Raw genomic sequence first — 15,865 nt, forward strand, 5'->3', positions numbered from 1 at the left:
GCTCTGGGCACTTACAGGGGCTCCTGCCTTTTTAGGGGCCGCAGGCTTGGAACCGGGGGCCAGGGAGCTGTGTCCTCCTCCCCCACAACAGCTAGGGCTCTGGGTTCTCAAGATTTATTCAGGATTGTGTTCCTGGAGGCGGTGGGGGGACGGGATCCTTGACGGGCCGGGCTACACACACAGTTCCCTTCCCGCCCCCACGAGGGAGGCGGGAGGCTCACTTTTTCTTAAAAATATAAATGTATTTATCAGCATCGTCACATCCCTGGGGCACCCAGCTAAGCGGCCCAGTGGCCACAGGGCGGGAAGGGAGGGGGGCGTCAGGACGCAAGTCTGAGCAGAACTCCATTGGGTGGGGAGCGGCGGCCTCACAGGGCTCCGTGCTGGGCCTGGTAGCGCGACAGCACGGCGCGGTAGTGGGACAGCTCCTGGCGCACGGCCACCACCTCCTGCCGCAGCAGGGCGTTCTCCTTCTCCAGGAAGGCCGCCCGCACTGAGATCTGGTTCTCCTTGAGCCGCCGGGCGTCACGGGATCGTTTGGCTGCCTTCGTTGTTCTTGTACCGCCGACTCCAATATTTTTCATCCTACAGGTTGGGGGAAGGAAGGAAGGAAGGAAGGACGGAAGGAGAGCACTGAGGTCCTGACAGGTCCAAGTTCCAGCAAGAAAGGAAGGGAGGTACCAGTTTGCTTGGTGTGCCTTCAAGGCCCGGAGGGCTTCTGAGACCCCCGAGGCTTCCTGCCCGCTAGGGGGTCCCGAAGGATAACCGGGGCTCCCCTGGGATGGGTACCCAAGGGATTGCCCACCTAGGACCTTGGTTGTTAAGGAAAGCAGCCCCCTAGCAAAAGCTGAGGCATGAAATTCTCCACCCCCAAGCAACTGGGCTTCTAGTTTCCACTGTGCAAAACAGACCCAAGCCCTCCCCACCTGGGAAAGGGCTTGCAGTTAGCTCTTTGGTTGGTAAGGATGCTTGTTCCCTAGCAACAGGGCCTTCAGGGCCTGAGGGCTCCTCCCAGTGACAAGCACTGCCCCATACATCACTTTCCCAGATCATGGTTGCTAAGGAAGACCTAGGCTCCTAGCCATGGGGTCTGGAGTCCCATAAAAATCCTCTCAGAGATGGACCTCTTGAGAATCTGGTTGCCAAGACAACCGCATCCCTACTCAGCAAAGAAAAGTCAGGGCTAAGTGGTCCCATTACCCAGAGCCATTAACTGACATACTGGCCTGGAACTGGGCCCAGGGAGCTACTTCCTCCCCAACAGGCCCTTGTTTCTAAAGAGTTGCCCCTTAGCAACGGGACCTAGCCTGAGAAATCCCCAGGGGATTACTCCTAGGGTTCTCCGGTCTGGAATTGGTGGTGGAGGAAGACCACTCCTTGGTAACAAAACCCATCTAGCTCATGAAGTTGCTCACTGCTCTCTCCCTTAATTAAGCCTAGCTTACTTAAGCTGGTTGTAGGAAAAATCCAGTCCTTAGGAACAGGACCCTGAGGCAGGAGAAACCATTTTCCTAGCAGTCAGCCAGCCTGTCCTAGCTGCTACTCACACCAGGGCATGGTAAAGTCTTATGAGAAGCCCGGGTGCCCCTTATTAGGAGGTACCCCAGAACTGGCAAAGACAGAAAGCTGTCCTAAACACCTCAAATCAGAATGTGCCATTGGCTCCACAAGGGAACTGGAGACATTCCTCCAATGAGAAGAGGCTTCCTCTAGTGACAAATCCGGAACACAAGACCTAAAGAGGCTGACAAAGTCTGCATCCTGGGAAGAGCCGTCACTCTGCAGGATGCCCTGAATCAGAGACCTAAGCCCTGCCCAAGCCTGGCTGGCGCTAAGGAGAGACAGGCCAAGGCTCTACTGCTACGGGAAGCTGTGCCTGGCCGAGACTGAAGCTGGCGTCAGTGAGGGCTGCAGGCCCAAATGACAGGAGAAGCCTCAAGCCTACACACTGGACCTAGCAGGGCTGCGTGAGTCCCCATCCCATGGTGAGAGCATCTCCCTGAACCTCAAGCCCAAGCACCTGACCCCTTGCTGGCTGGTGGGCAAGGCACCAAGGAGGACTGAGAACCAGGAGGACTTCAGAGGTGATCCCAATGAGAAGCCCAGGCCTGGCCATGAGGAAAGCCCGGTGGCTGGCTGGGGGAGGTGCCCACCTTCTGCTCCTCTGGCACCTGGATCTTCCGAGCCTTCTTCATGATGGGCTGGGGCTTGAGTTCCTCCTCGGAGAAGCGATGTCTCCGGGGGTCAAAGGTCTCGTGGCCTGGAATGCTGGACAAGGCTAGATCTGCCGGGTCGGGTTCAAAGGTCATCAGCACCTCCACGGTGTCTGGGTCCACAGGGCTGGGTGTGTCCCGAGAGGTCAGGCCTTAGGGAAAGAGAACGTCTCACTGGGGTGTTTACTTTGGAGGAGGGATCCCCGAGTCTACCGCCAGCTCAGAATGCCATATCCTTTTGCCACCAGGAGGGTCCTTCTGGGGTCTAACAAAAAGTCTGCCAGGGATCAACCTCTTTAATGCCAAATACGAAGGTTCCCTAAGGATTAAGTTGCCAAGACACCATAAAGCCAATCTCATTTTTACAAACAGGGAAACTGAGGCCCAGGCTTAACAGACTTGCCCGAAGTGACACAGGAATCAGGACTATTTCTATTAAGACCTCAGGTCTTCAGTCATAGTATTGGCTTCTTTCCCATACTCTAATCTGCACCCTTCTTACCGAGTTCCTAACCAAAGCCTACAGCCCAGGCTGTTCAGAGAAAAGGAATACACTGCATTGAAAGGACTTCAGTTAGACTCTAAGAGCTACTCCTTCCAAAGGCGTAGAAAGGGGCCGAGAAAGCTCCGAACTTCTGGCAGGGCTCCCGGGGAGGTGCCTGTCCCTTTAAGAGCAAGCAAGCCGGGGCCAGCTGAGGACACAGGCCCGGGGCTGAGTCACGTGCCGGCGCCTGCTTCCCTCACCCCCGCCCCGCGCCCTCACGTTCCCCAGGCCCCGCCTCCCCCGCGTAACCGCGCGTGCGCGAAACGCGGAGGAGGGAGAGCGGGACTCACGTGGCGCGGGAATGTGCAGCAGGGGAGGGGAAGGGCCTGGCTTGGCCCCGAGGGCCGCACTGGGGGCAGGTGCGCCCGGGGATCCCCGGCCCGCAGCCCGTCCCTGGAGACCCCAAGGTGCCCGGGGGGAGGAAGGCCTTTCCTTTGCCTCCTTCGGGGCCCTCACTCAGCTCGCACCTCTTAACAGCCCCGCTTCAAGTATCCCAGTTCCCTGCTCCCAGGGGAACACAGGAGACCCAGCCCCTAGTCTCCCGGGTACCCAGGGTTCTGGGATCCCAAGTTGCTCCTCTCCCGGGAATCAAGGAGCCTTGGGCTCGCTGCACTGGTGGGCCCAGAAGCAAGGCCCCCGACTTCTTCCCCTCCCGGTCACGTCCCGGGGAACAGAAGTCTATGCCCAGCTCCCTGACTTCTCCCCAAAGGGGGCCAAGGAGTTTCGACCTTATCCCAGTTCATCGCTTCCCAGCTCTACGAATATCCGCCCACAGGATCTTCCACCATCGCTCCCTCCGGGTGGGCTTCCTGGAACTTGGGGTCCCAAGGACCTCTGACCCCAGGGATCGCGGAGACCCAGTCCCTGACACATTAGGGGACACCGAATCCGGCCCCTCCCCCTGCAACTCTCAACTTCGCGACCCAGAACCGGGGCGCGCAGCCTAGGCCACCGCCCCCAACCCACCCGCGTCGCCCAGCCGCGCCCCCCGGGGGCCACGCCCCCCGAGACCCCGCCCCCGTCGCCGCACCTGCACGGTGGCCGCCGGCGGCCCCGAGGGCAGCCCGGGCGGGGGCGTGCCCGGGCGAGGAGCGTGGGGAGGCCGAGCCGCAGGAGCCGGGTCCCGGGGAGGGCGCAGGCGTGCGCGCGGGCGAGGGCACCGGGGACGGGCCGCCGAGGGCCGGCGGGCTGGGCGGGAGCCCGTGCTCCAGCAGGAAGGCGTCCAGGTCCACGTACTCCACGTCGCCGAACGGCAGTGTCCGCTCCCACAGCAGCGGCGCCAAAAGACTCGGGCCAGGCACGGCCCCCGGGCGCCCCCGCGGGGACCCGCCGCCCACCACCGCCCCAGCTGGGGCATCCGCCGGGCCCGCCGTCTCCAGGCCCGGCCCGGGAACCGTGGCTGCCGGCGGAGCCGCCTTGCGCTCTTTTTCCTTAAGGAGACCTGAGGACCAGGGGAAGAGGGGGCGGGATGGGAGGAGGGGAGACAGAGATGGAGAAGAGACCCCGAGTCAGAGACCCGAGAGAAGGGGGGATAGAGACCCACACGGCGGAAATACAGAAATCCAGAGGCAGAGGGGACAGACCCCGGGGATGACAGAGACTCAAAGAGGGGGGCAGAGATCAGCGAGAAAGGACAGAGACGGGGGAGGGAAGAGAGAGAGAAGGGAACAGAGATCAAGAAAGGGATAGAGATCCAAAGAGGGAGCAACGCAGAAACTCAGAAAAAGGAGGAAGGGGTGGACATGGTCCCAGAAAGGAGGGAGAACCGACATGCAGAGAGATGGGCCAGAGACAGAGAACGGGAGATGGAAATCCAGTAAGGGAGGGACGACAGACAGGTAGGTGGAGGGTTGGGCAGGTGAGAGAAAAAATGACAGCTCTGTAATCCTCTGCAATCCCCCCCCCACACACACACCCTCTGAGCACCGTAGTCCCTTCCCCCTCCCCGCCACTCGGGAAGGGGCAGCCCGGGGCTCTAGTCCTCAGGCACATTCCTCATCCCTAGGCCCCATGTGACCCCAGGAAGCCCCGCCCAAGCCCGTGTCACTACCGTGTGAGCATCAGACACACCCCCTCCCCGGACTAGGGGGGTCCAGACTCCCAGGACCAAGAGGAAGAGGGGGCTGGGGGGCTGGAGTACTCTGTCTCTGGGGAGGGGGATGCGGGAAGCCGGGATTCCTGGGTCCTGGGAGCGGACGGGGTGAGAGGCAGCACCTTGGGTCCTCGGTGGAGAAGGCTCTGGGGTTAAACACCTGAGCAATTCAATGGATAAAGGCTGGGAGGATGGGTTGATTGTGGACCCTGGCTCTCGGATCCCTAAGGGAGCGGAGGGCCGAGCTGGGTGAAGTGGGGGCTAGAAACTCACAGCTGGTCGGCTCTTTGGGCTTGCTGGTCCCCTGCAGAAGGCTCCGCAGCCCGAGCAGCGCCCCTCCGCCAGAGGGAGCCCCGGCCGGGCCGCCCAGCAGCAGGGAGGCCGGGGTCCTGTCGCTCACGGGCCGCGCCATCGCCGGGCACCTGCCCCCAGGCTCACGGGCTCATGGAGAGGTGAAGAGCTGGCCTGCCAGTCAGCGGCACACTCCTGTGGTTCGGGTGAGTGTCGGCCCAGGAGCGGGCGAGTGTAGCTTGCAAGCCTCCAGTATCCAGAACACCGCAAATCCTAAGAGCGACGGGGATGTGCGGTCCTCGGGGCAGAAACGTGCAACTCAAGAGGGTCCCAGGAGACCATGCAGGTTTGGGCGAGGGGGTGACCCAATCAGGCAGTTGGCTCTTGGCGACCGCGGGTGCAGAGGACACAAGGCGCTCCTTCTGTAAGGTGGGCGAGCCTGGCTCTTGCAAAACCTGCAGCTCTCGCAGCGGAAGGAGCTTTGCAATCTGCACCGAGAGGTGTGCGCGGAGGGGCGGAGGAGGCGGTGGGAGGAGGCGGCCGCCTTGAGGCGGGGCCAAAGCAAACTTACTTCTTTCGCGGAAAAAAAAAAAACAACAAACCAAAACCAAAACACCCGACGCCACAGCGCGCGCCCCTCCTCCCGGCGCCCGCACGCGCGGGCCCAGCCCGGCGGGTCTCTGGCCATGCACCCTAGCCGCGTGCCTCCCTCCGGCTGCACGCGCGAGCCAATCACGTCTCGGCCCCTAGAGACGCACAGCCAATGGGACGCCCTGGTCTCGCCAAGGCCCAGGAGGGCGCGTGAGGGCCTCAGCGCGTGAAGTTGTCTTGCCTTTAGGAGGGAGGCGGGACCCTGACCTACATTTGCCCAATGGGACGCGGCACTGGGGGCGGGACCGTGACCCAGTTTGGGCCAATGAGGCAGGCGGGTGGGGGAAGCACATGGCTCCGCGCGTGCTGCCTGAGGGGGCGGAGGGGGCGGGGAGAGAGAGGCGGCTTAAAGGAGCCGCACGTCTAGGTGATCTGGGAAACAGGTAGCTAAAGGCCGATGTCAGTTTAGGAAGAGGGAGTTTGGTTTCTGGAAGAAGGCTGTTCTTTAATACCCAAATATTTTCCCACCGCGCCTAGAATCAGACCACTGAGAAACAGGAAGTATTCTGTCCCTTTAATAGCTTTGTTTTGAGGGTGACTCCCCTCCCTTTGAAGGGAGTCTTGGGACAGGCGAGCGCAATCCTCGATGGGGAGTCTCAGCGACCGTGGGGGGCACCATCCACTGTAAGACAGAGGTCACCGGTGGGGGGGACGTTAGTTCAGGGCACCATAGGATGGGCCTCCCGGCCGCTCTACCACAGGGACGATGCGAAGGGGGAACCGGAACGTACTAGGTTGGAGAACGCGGGGATAACAGTGAGATTCTGGGCGGAACCTTAGGGAGTGGAGGAGGGTGGAATAGGGACGTTCCGGCAGTGGGCTGAACTACGGGACGGTATTCATGGGGGGCACTGGGCTGGACCATGTTGAGAAGCCAGAGAGGGGGGCATCAGCTCACAGGGAACCACCAGGAGGCAGTAGGAAGGGAAAGGGGATGTACCAAGTTGATTTTCGACGGGGGGTGCGGTCAAAGCTACAGCATAGAGTTGTACCACATGGAAAGAGAGAGGGGGTCCGGACTGTGCCGTATTGTTAAGCCATAGCGATAAAAACTTCTCGACCGCGGACCCGTCGTGAATTGTACCACAAAGGAGCCAAGGGGCTCGGGTTCTCTACCAAGCCTCAAGGCGGTGAAGGAAGACAAAGCCTGGGCCGGCCTTGATCTAGGGCCAGGAGGTGGGCCGTACCAAAGGACGCAGAGGGGGAAGGTGAGAGCGAGAGCTTCCGGGGCTGGACCATCCAGAAGCAGCCGTAAGCCACCCGGGGGAGACCCAGAGGCAGGCGAAACCAAGACGGGGCGGGGGAGTGCAGCCTGGGCCATACCATGCAGACGGTAGTTGGGGCCTCGGCAGCGCCTCTCGGGGTGCCGGGGGTCCCTGTTGCCCCTCAGGGCCCTGTGGGCCAAGGACTGCAGGGGCCGGCCGTTACCGCTGAGGCTCTGGAAGATCTGGGACGGAGGGTTCTGGCTCAGGAGTCTCAGGGAGTGCATCTGCCGTGGAAAAGGGGAAGGAAACTGGGAGTGAAGAGTGGAGGGCCCTGGTAACCTCAGGAGGAAGTCCGGCCCTGGGGAGGGGGCCGGGCGCATGCGCTCAGTCTCAATTCCACCCCCCAGCCGCCCCGGGTAGCACGGTGGTCCGCTCTTCCTCTTACCCTACCCGCCGGGGTTAAGGAATTGGGTACCCAGGTCGGGTTCCTAGGCACCGAGGCGGCAGAGGGTCACCTGGAGGGAGGTGATATTGAGGGCTCGGTCGATGAGGATCCAGGTGACAGTCTCTGAACAGGGCGGGGTGCTGAGAGATCCCTGATAGGTGATGAAGCCGAAGGATTCAGGAAATAGGAGCTCCAGGCTTAGGTCTTGGAGAAAGTAGGCATCATCTGCCAGAACATCAGGCCAGAGTGAAGAGGGGTGTCCCTCTGGAACCCCCCTCTCGGGTGGTGCCCCCCCCCCAACATGCCAGGGACTTACTTTTGTAGGAGATGCGGGTGATGGTGTCACGATTGAGAAGCCGGCTGAGGAATGGATTTGAGCTGCTGGCCACCTGTGTGGGGGTTGGAGGTGAGGAGGGAGGTGCCCAGAACTCCAGGGACCCCTTCCCCCCGCAGTGCCCCTCTTCTGTCCAGGAGCCCCTTTGACCCTCTGAATCTTGCCTTGACTTACATTGACAAAAAGGCTGAGAATGGCCAGGCCATTGGGGCCCCGGGAGGCTGCACTGAGGTTCCCGTAGAGTTCCTGATTGAAGTGAATGAGCTGCACCTGGGGAGGGGGGTCACAGAGTGGGGGGTCTCCCAGCAGAAGGGAGGAGAGGATGGCTCCAGCCCTGGGAACTCTGAGGTCCCAGGTCAGAGTAAGGGTTTATGCCTCAGGGTGGGGGACCAGTTCTGTGGAGGGTGGGGTAAGGCATTAGGAAGGGGGTGGAAGCCAGAAGAACTGGGGTGAGGTCAAGGACAGGGTCATGGGTTCGAGGTCAGTGGCCATCACCTCAGCAGAGAAGCCCTGGTGATTGATGTGGTGTTCAGAGCCCGCTCCGTCCCGTGCACCAAACAGCAGCCGCAGTTCACTGAGTCGGTGGCTATAGAGGAGGGGACCCCCAGACACGTTGACCACAGGCCGGGGCGCGGGCAGGAAGGAGACATGGCGGCCCGTGTTGTACAGGGTTCCCCGGAGCTGTGGGGGAGGCAGGAACCGTCACAGGGCCCAGAAAGATCTGTTTTCCTCCCATTTTCCACTTCCAACAATCATTTCATCATTCAGTGTAGTCTGAGCACCAGCTCTTTGCCAGGTTCTGTGCTGGCCCATGGTGGATGCTCTGAACTGGTTGAATTCCTTACTGAGCTTCTACTATGTGCCAAGAATAGAACAGTGAACAAGGAGACAAAAATCCTGGGCCGCGTGGAGCTTATGTCCTCATGGGGGAGAGACATACAACACGTAATAACGAAAGTAACTGCTTAACTAATTTTATCCTGTGCTCACGCTGGGAAAGAGAACTGGGAATCTGGATGGGGGGGCAGGAAAGGCTTGCGTGAGGAGGTGCCATTTGAATAGAGACCTGAGGGATAAGCAGGGGTTAGCTGCAAAGAGCAGGGAGAAGGCCATTCCAGGAGGCAGGAACAGCCAGTGCAAAGGCCCTGAGGTAGCCTGTTTTAGGGACAGTGATGAGGCCCGTGGAACCAGAGTGAATGAGAGAATGGGAATGGGAGCCGGATCGTGGGCAGCCTTGTGGGCAATGATGGGAGTATAACTGACTATATCTCTAGCCGAACAAAATATAACCGAATATATTAGCATAGTGCCAGGCACACAGTTAAGTGCAATGAAGGTTTGCTATTATTGCTTATCCTAACCAAAGGATTTTGAGTAGGAGAATGGGCTGATCTGATTAGACATCTCTCTGGCCATGGCATGGCGAACAGACTGCAGACAGACAGCCAAGGAGGCTATGGCAGGTCCAGGTGCCAAGAGGATGGTGGCCTGGACAAAAGTGGGGGCAGTGGAGGGGATGAGAAGTGGAAGGATTTGAATGATATTTAGCAGGCGACTAATAAGGGGCAGGGATTGGCAATGGGGAGTAAGGGAGAGGGTGGGGTCAAGAATGGCTCTACAGTTTTGGGCTGGGGCAGCCAAGTGAAAGGTGGCACCAGCACTGACGAGAAGCCATCCTGCAAAGTAGGTGAGAGCCCAGCTGCTGGGACCACTCTGCTTGGGTTGGAATCCCAGCGCTGGCATTCTCTAGCTGTGTGACCCCAGGCAAGTAACTTAACCTCTCTGTGCCTCAGTTCCGGCACCCATAAAATAAGGATAATAACCGTCCTGGTTTCATGGGGTGTTTGTGAGGATTAGAGGGGACTATCAAGCTTTCCGAATTGGCACAGATACATCAGGTTTTATTATTTCTTCCACGAAGATGAGAACCAGGGGAGAACCATTTCAGGAGGTAAGGCCCTTCTCTCCACCCAGCACTTACACGTACCCCCTCCCAAAGCTGGCCTCCTGACCCCAGGTCCCTTACCTTCTCTCCCCCAGTGCTGAGCCTCAGGGGGGGCAGGAAAGGATCGTAGAGGACCCTCTTCAGCTCCACATCCACAGGGCTCTGCCGCTTCCCCACGGCACACAGACTCCAGGCTGCATTCACCAGACCCCAGAAGGGAGGCCCTGGGGAGAGGAGGGGCAGGGAGGAAGAAGAGGCAGAAAAAAGAACTGGATCCCAATGCTGGGATCTGTGAATCCTGTGGTCTGGATTCCAGGGTCCCAGGGGAGGAGGGGCTGGGGGACTTGGACTCCTGGCCTGATGGGGGGTGGAGGCTGAGGTGTAGAATCCTAGGTTCGAGAAGAATCTTGGAGTAATTTCTTAAGACCCCAAAACACCTCCAGCCTTGCCTTAATCCACCCCGTCTGAAATTAAGTCGTTGGGGGAAGAAACTACAACTCCCAGCAGTCTTTAGGACTGCCAGCCCCCACTCCCTGCCTGTCTTCCCCAGAGGCCCATGGGAGTTGTAGTTCTCCCAGTCTCCCTATGTCCCGCAGCTGGATTTAAAAAAAAAAAAATGCTTCGGGGGAGAGCTGCTGTCAGCGAGGGCTGGAGGCCGCGAGACAGCGGGCCACAGGACCTGGGCTCCTGTCACAGCGGGGTCCGCCTCTGTCCCCGTGCTCTCGCCCCACCTCGCGCTGCCCGCCCGCGCACTCCCACTCACTACTTGAAATGCGCATGTGTAATGTCCCAGGGCGAGCCTGGGGGCTGCGGGTGTGGGCTCGACTCCGGAGGGAGGCGGGAGGGGGCTGGGGCTCCTGGGCCCGAGGGAGGAGGAGGCTGGGCCCGAGGTTCCCGGGTCGCGAGAAGGAGGCGCCCCAGGGGCCGGGGTCCCCGCCCGGGCTGCACCTGGCACGAAGTTTCCCTGGAGATTATCCTTGTAGCTCCACCAGTCCTCGGGGTCAGGCGCTGGGCCGAGGTGAGCTGGGAAGAGAGCCAGCTGAGCCCCTCTCCCCGGCCCCCCCACCCCCACCCTCCCCTCGGGGCTCCTAGCCGACCCCCCGTCTTACCTGCCGCCCCCAGTGCGGCCCAGAGCACCAGCGCTCTAGGGGCGCTCAGACGAGCTGCACCGCCCATCCCGGGGAGGCCTTCCAGAGACCCCCTGCCAGCCCCCTGCCCGGCCCCCACTCCGCTCCGGCCTCCCCTCTTCGCGGGACCCAGTGCCTGCAGGACCTACAACCTCCCTCTCCTCCCGCCGGGGACTCCCAGCTCCCGGAATTACCCAGGCAGCCGGGGAGCACCCCACGGCCCTCTTCTCTGCCTCCTCTCCCTCCTGCCTCTCCTCCACCCTCCAGGCCCCTCTGCCTCCTGAGCCGCCTCCTCCGCTCTCTGCCTTCGCCTGCGCTCCCCCCGGGTCACCTCCGGGTTTCTGATCCGCGCCCCCCACTCCCCCGGCTCTCCCCGTGCGGCCCCCAGGAAGCCCCTAGCTCCATGTCTCCATGCCGCTTCCCTCCCCACCGCCCTGCGCTCTGCCTTCTCCCCTCCGCCGCCTCCTGCTCGGGCTCCAGCTTCTCCCCCCTCTCCCCACCTCTCCAGCCTCTTCTCCCAGTTTCTCTGTCTCTCTCTTCTCTCTCCTCCCCCTCCCTCTCTTCTCCCTCCTGGTGTTATTTAATTTATTTTTTTGTTGGGGGAGGGCGCTCCTCTGCTGGCAGCGAACTCCTAGGGATGGGGGTTGGGGGGCGCTGGGCCAGGGGCAGGTGGAAGGGTGTGGGGGTGCTGCCCCAGCTCCCAGCGGCAGGGGCAGGCCGGGACAACCTGGGGCCCTGCGCTGCCAGCCCCACCCTCCGCCGAAGGGGGAAGGGGCGCTTAAGGTGGAGCTGGGAGAGCCCTGGGAAGCCCCGGGGCCTGGAGCCGGCCTGCAGCGCCTCGGGGGCGCCCCGGCTCGCGGCAGCTGGGTGCGGGCAGGCCTGGGCCTGCAGCCCCCGCCCCGGGCTCCCCTCGGTCCTCGCCCAGGGCTGCGTTAACCCGGCTCGGGATCCCTTGGGAGATCTGGGAGCGGTGAGGGCCGCTGACCAGGAGGGGGAGGCAGAGATCTGGAGAGGGAGCAGCGGGGAGGAGGAGCCCGGAGGGCGGAGGCCGGCGAGCTGGAGGTGAGTCGGGGCACTGCGGGGGTTGGGAAGGGGAGGCAGGCCGAGGCGCAGAGAGGGATGGAGCGGAGGCAGCAGGTTAGAGATGGGGGAGCCATCTCATCTCCCGCCAGGCAGGAGAGAGACAGGGGCGGAGCAGAGACATGGCAGGAGAGAGGTACAGGAGTCATATCCAGGGAGGCAGAGGCAGGCGCAGATGCACCCACAGAGACACACACTTAGGGAGACAGAGAGACACTCAGCAGACCCAGATGGACAGGGAGAGAGATTGACTGCCAGAGATACAGAGTTTAGAGACAGAGAAAGATGTAGACAGACACTCAGAGATTCTGAACAAGAGCGAGGCATAGAATGAGAGAGACATAGGTAGAGGCAGAGAAAGAGACAGAGAGAGACCCAGAGACCGAGAGGCACATAAAGCAAGTTAGAGATGGCAGAACAAGAGGGCAGGAGGAGAGGAAGTAGACTGAGACAGAGAGAAAGAGAGACCCAAAGGCAGAGAGAGATCTAGAAAGAGGCACACATACAGCAAGCAGGGCAGGGAGACACGGAGAGACACACATATGGTGAGACAGAGACCCAAGGGCTTGGACAGGCAGAGAGAGAAACATGCACCCCTAGAAATAGACATGTGTGCAGATGGGTTATCAGCAGAGACCAGCCGACAGACAGACAGAGACACACAGAGGAGAGAGCCCCAGAAACAGAGACCAGCTGACCTAGAGGGAGAGACTAAAAGAGGAATCAGAGACAAGGCATTCAGAGAGAAGACTGGAAATGGACATTCAGAGGCTGAGATGGAGAGAGCCGGAGACACCCAGAAAGAGTCAGAAATGGGGAGAGGGAAGCAGATATGGCTCAAGGAATTTAGCTCCCGCCTACCACATGGCAGGTCCCGAGTTCAGTTCCCAGTGCCTCCTAAAGAAGATGAGCAAGACAATGAGCTGATGCGACTGGCTGGCACTGTGAGCTGACACAAGAGACACAAGGAGGAAAACATAATGAAAGACATGACAATGCAGGGAGTGGAAGTGGCTCAAGTAATTAGGTGCCTCCCTCCCACATGGGAGGTCCCAGGTTGGGTTCTCAGCACCTCCTAAGAAAAGAATATGAGCACACACCAAACAGACACAGCAAGTGCAAACAACGAAGGGGTGGGGGAAAATAAATCTTAAAAAAAAATGGGGAAACAGAGAGCACATACAAGAAGGTGAGCAAGCGATGGATTAATTATCCATTGCTGCAACACAAATGACCCCCAAACGAGGTGGCTCGAAACAGCTTTGCTGGGTGGGTCTGGCTCGGGGTCCCTCACGAGAGTGCAGTTGAGCAGTTGGCCAGGGCCGCCGTCATCTGAAGGCTTGGCAGAGGCTGGAGGATCCGCTGCTGTTCTGAGTCAGGGCCGCCCGCAGGAGGCCTGGGTTCCTCGCCACGGTGACCTCTCCGCAGGGCTGCCTGAGCGTCCTCACAGCATGGCCGCTGCCTTCCTTCACAGTAGGTGACCCAGGAGAGGGAGCAGGGAGGAGTCCGCGTCTCCTCTTAGGGCCCGGTCTCCAGAGTCACACGCCATCACATCTGCTTTATTCTCTGCATGGGAAACACTAAGTCCAGCCCACAATCCAAGGGGAAGAAAACAGGCTCCACCTCTTCAGGGGAGGAGGGTCAGAGAATGTGTGGTCTTATTTTAAAACCACCCGGGGTCGGAAGAGGAAGGGAAAGACAGAAATGGTGCGAGACAGACCCTTAGAGGCACAGGAGGCTTAGAGCTGGGTGAGACGCCTTCAGCAGCCTGGAAATGTGTTGAGAGACGCTTGGTGAGGCCCAGGGAGCCCCGGAGGCAGGAGGCCAGAGACATGGGAACATCGTCAAGGTTGTCACCCTAGCGTCACAGTAATAACCGGCAGGGCTTAAAGCGCCTACTATGTACTGTGTACAAGGTGAGGTTCTGATTGCTTTCTGTGAACTCACTTGTCTAACCCTCACAGCTGCCCTGTGAAGTAGAGGCTCTTATTATCCCACTTACCAGATAAGGAGAACAAGGCTCGCGGCGGAAGGCGCTGAGCCATCCAGCTAGGAAGTGGTGGAGCAGGGAGGAGAAGCAAAGGAGAGATGGGGAAAACGCTGTGGAGGCACACATGCAGGAAGTGGGGAATCGGCAGGAGGGACTGGCAGAAGACCCAGACCCGGCTCATGGAGAAACAAGTGGAAAATGGAGAAAGCTTCAGTGTTAAGTGTTCAAGGAGCATGATAAATACAACCTACACTCCAGTGCTCAGAAGATGACTTGATAGATAAATAGATGGATAGAAAGATAAATAGATGGATAGAGAGGTGATAAGTAGATAACGGATAAATGGATGGATGGATAGAAAAACAGATGAATAGACAGATGATAGATAATTGATGGATAGATGGATGAATAGATAAAGAGATGGATAGATAGAATGATACAACAAATGTGACAGAAAGTTAAAATTGCTGGGTCTCGGGGGGTGGGCTGCAGGGGGGTGGTAGAGTTTTCCGTATGGGGTTTGTATAATTTTTTGTAACTTTCCTGTAAGTTTGAACTTATTTCAAAATAAAAGGTTGATGGAACCACCCTGGACTGAGCTTTCTTGACCCCAGGCTGTTCTTTGCACTCCCTCGGCTTCATTTCTTTCTTTCTCTTTTTTTTAAAAACTGTTCTTTTTTATTTTAAAGATTTATTTTATTTATTTCTCTCCCCTTCTCCCCCATTGTCTACTCTCTCTGTCCATTTGCTGTGTGTTCTTCTGTGTCCACTTGCATTGTCTGGTGGCACTGGGAATCTAAGTCTCTTTTTTGTCTCATCTTGCTGCGTCAGCTCTGTGTGTGTGTGGCACCGCTCCTGGGCAAGCTGCGCTTTTTTCACGCGGGGTGGCTCCCCTATGTGGGGGCACCCCTGTGTGGCACAGCACTCCTTGCGCGCATCAGCACTGCACCACGTGGGCCAGGAGGCCCTGGGTCTGAACCCTGGACCCTCTATATGGTAGACAGACACTCTATCAGTTGAGCCACATCCACTTCCCATCCCTCGGTTTCATTTCAATCCGCAGCTGCCCTGTGAGCTGGGAGTTAGTATTAGCCCCATTGTATAGATGAGGAGACTGAGGCTCAGAAGGAAATGACTCATGCAGGGTGGAGTGGGTTGAAAGGTGCCCCCTCTCCTCCCAAAAAAGATACGCCCCCTGGAACCTGTGGCTGTGACCTTTGGGAAAAGGGTCTTTGCAGATATAAAGAAGTTACGGATCTTGAGAGGAGATTTATCCTGGATTAACCCGGTGGGCCCCAAGCCCAGGGACAAGTGTCCCTATGGGAGAAAGGCAGACAGAGTGGAGACATAGAGAGGGCCGCGTGAAGACAGAGGCCGAGGTGGAGAGGTGGGCAAGATGCTGCCCCAGCCCAGGAGGCCGGAAAAGGCCGGGAAGGCGGCCGCACCTTGGCCCCCCACTTCTCGCTGGCTGAACTGTGAGAGAGAAAATCCCTAGTGCTTTCAGCCCCCCAGTTGGTGGTGATTTATTGTGGCAGCTGACTCCAGGGGCGGGAGCCGGGGGTGTGGTGTGAGAAAGACAGAGAAACACAGAGGAGAGACAGACAGACGGATATGGACATGCGGGAAGAGCACTTTCGGTGGGGGGAGGGGCGGCGTAGAACTTGGAGAGGCACCAGGCAGGACCGAATGAGACCGGGCACCTGAGCCCACTCCCTAAAGATCCTGCACCCCCTCCCCTGTCCTGGGAGGTGCTCGGGTTTTCTGGAAAGCTCCGGGAGGGGCTCGCCTCCTCCAAGATCTCTTCTGTGACCCTCCAGTCTGGACCAGGCGCCCTCCCTAGGCACCCCCGTGCTGCCGCCACTTTTCCACTTCACTCCCAAGTCTCTCCCCCGCCCCACCCCCCAGAGCCCTCAAGGGCAAGGCCAGGGTCCGGCCCAGGTATCAGCCC

General features: G+C 59.4%; 2 protein-coding genes across 3 annotated transcripts; both read right to left on the bottom strand.

The window, feature by feature from the left end:
- Window positions 1–221: 221 nt before the first annotated feature.
- DBP (D-box binding PAR bZIP transcription factor) lies at window positions 222–5,390 on the bottom strand. The gene is given in 5 exon segments (XM_004451122.5): window positions 222–545; window positions 547–585; window positions 2,154–2,365; window positions 3,788–4,198; window positions 5,123–5,390. Coding segments are annotated over 5 exon segments (978 nt in total). The 5' UTR covers window positions 5,262–5,390; the 3' UTR covers window positions 222–368.
- Window positions 5,391–6,284: 894 nt separating this feature from the next.
- On the bottom strand, window positions 6,285–11,296 carry CA11 (carbonic anhydrase 11). 2 transcript variants are annotated; one of them, XM_004451104.5, is made up of 9 exons: window positions 10,830–11,296; window positions 10,669–10,743; window positions 9,802–9,944; window positions 8,271–8,456; window positions 7,950–8,045; window positions 7,758–7,830; window positions 7,512–7,666; window positions 7,115–7,280; window positions 6,285–6,413 (listed from the first exon to the last, which is right to left on the bottom strand). In XM_004451104.5, exons 1-9 carry the CDS (start codon window positions 10,894–10,896, stop codon window positions 6,388–6,390), a joined length of 987 nt encoding a protein of 328 aa, XP_004451161.1. In that variant the 5' UTR covers window positions 10,897–11,296; the 3' UTR covers window positions 6,285–6,387. The 2 variants fall into 2 exon arrangements, with proteins under 2 accessions (XP_004451161.1, XP_058136512.1); XM_058280529.2 differs by having other exon boundaries at window positions 7,115–7,304; window positions 10,830–10,986.
- Between the last annotated feature and the right edge of the window lie 4,569 nt (window positions 11,297–15,865).

The sequence above is a fragment of the Dasypus novemcinctus genome, chromosome 18, assembly GCF_030445035.2.
Source record: "Dasypus novemcinctus isolate mDasNov1 chromosome 18, mDasNov1.1.hap2, whole genome shotgun sequence".
Lineage (NCBI taxonomy): Eukaryota > Metazoa > Chordata > Mammalia > Cingulata > Dasypodidae > Dasypus > Dasypus novemcinctus.

Bases quoted from the DNA above. Each gene is read 5' to 3' on its own strand.
- CA11 (XM_058280529.2), bottom strand. From the start codon at position 10,896: ATGGGCGGTGCAGCTCGTCTGAGCGCCCCTAGAGCGCTGGTGCTCTGG. The intron at 10,744-10,829 runs GTAAGACGGGGG...CTCTCTTCCCAG, and splicing joins GGCCGCACTGGGGGCGGCAG to CTCACCTCGGCCCAGCGCCT. The intron at 9,945-10,668 runs GTGCAGCCCGGG...TCCTCTCCCCAG, and splicing joins CCAGGGAAACTTCGTGCCAG to GGCCTCCCTTCTGGGGTCTG.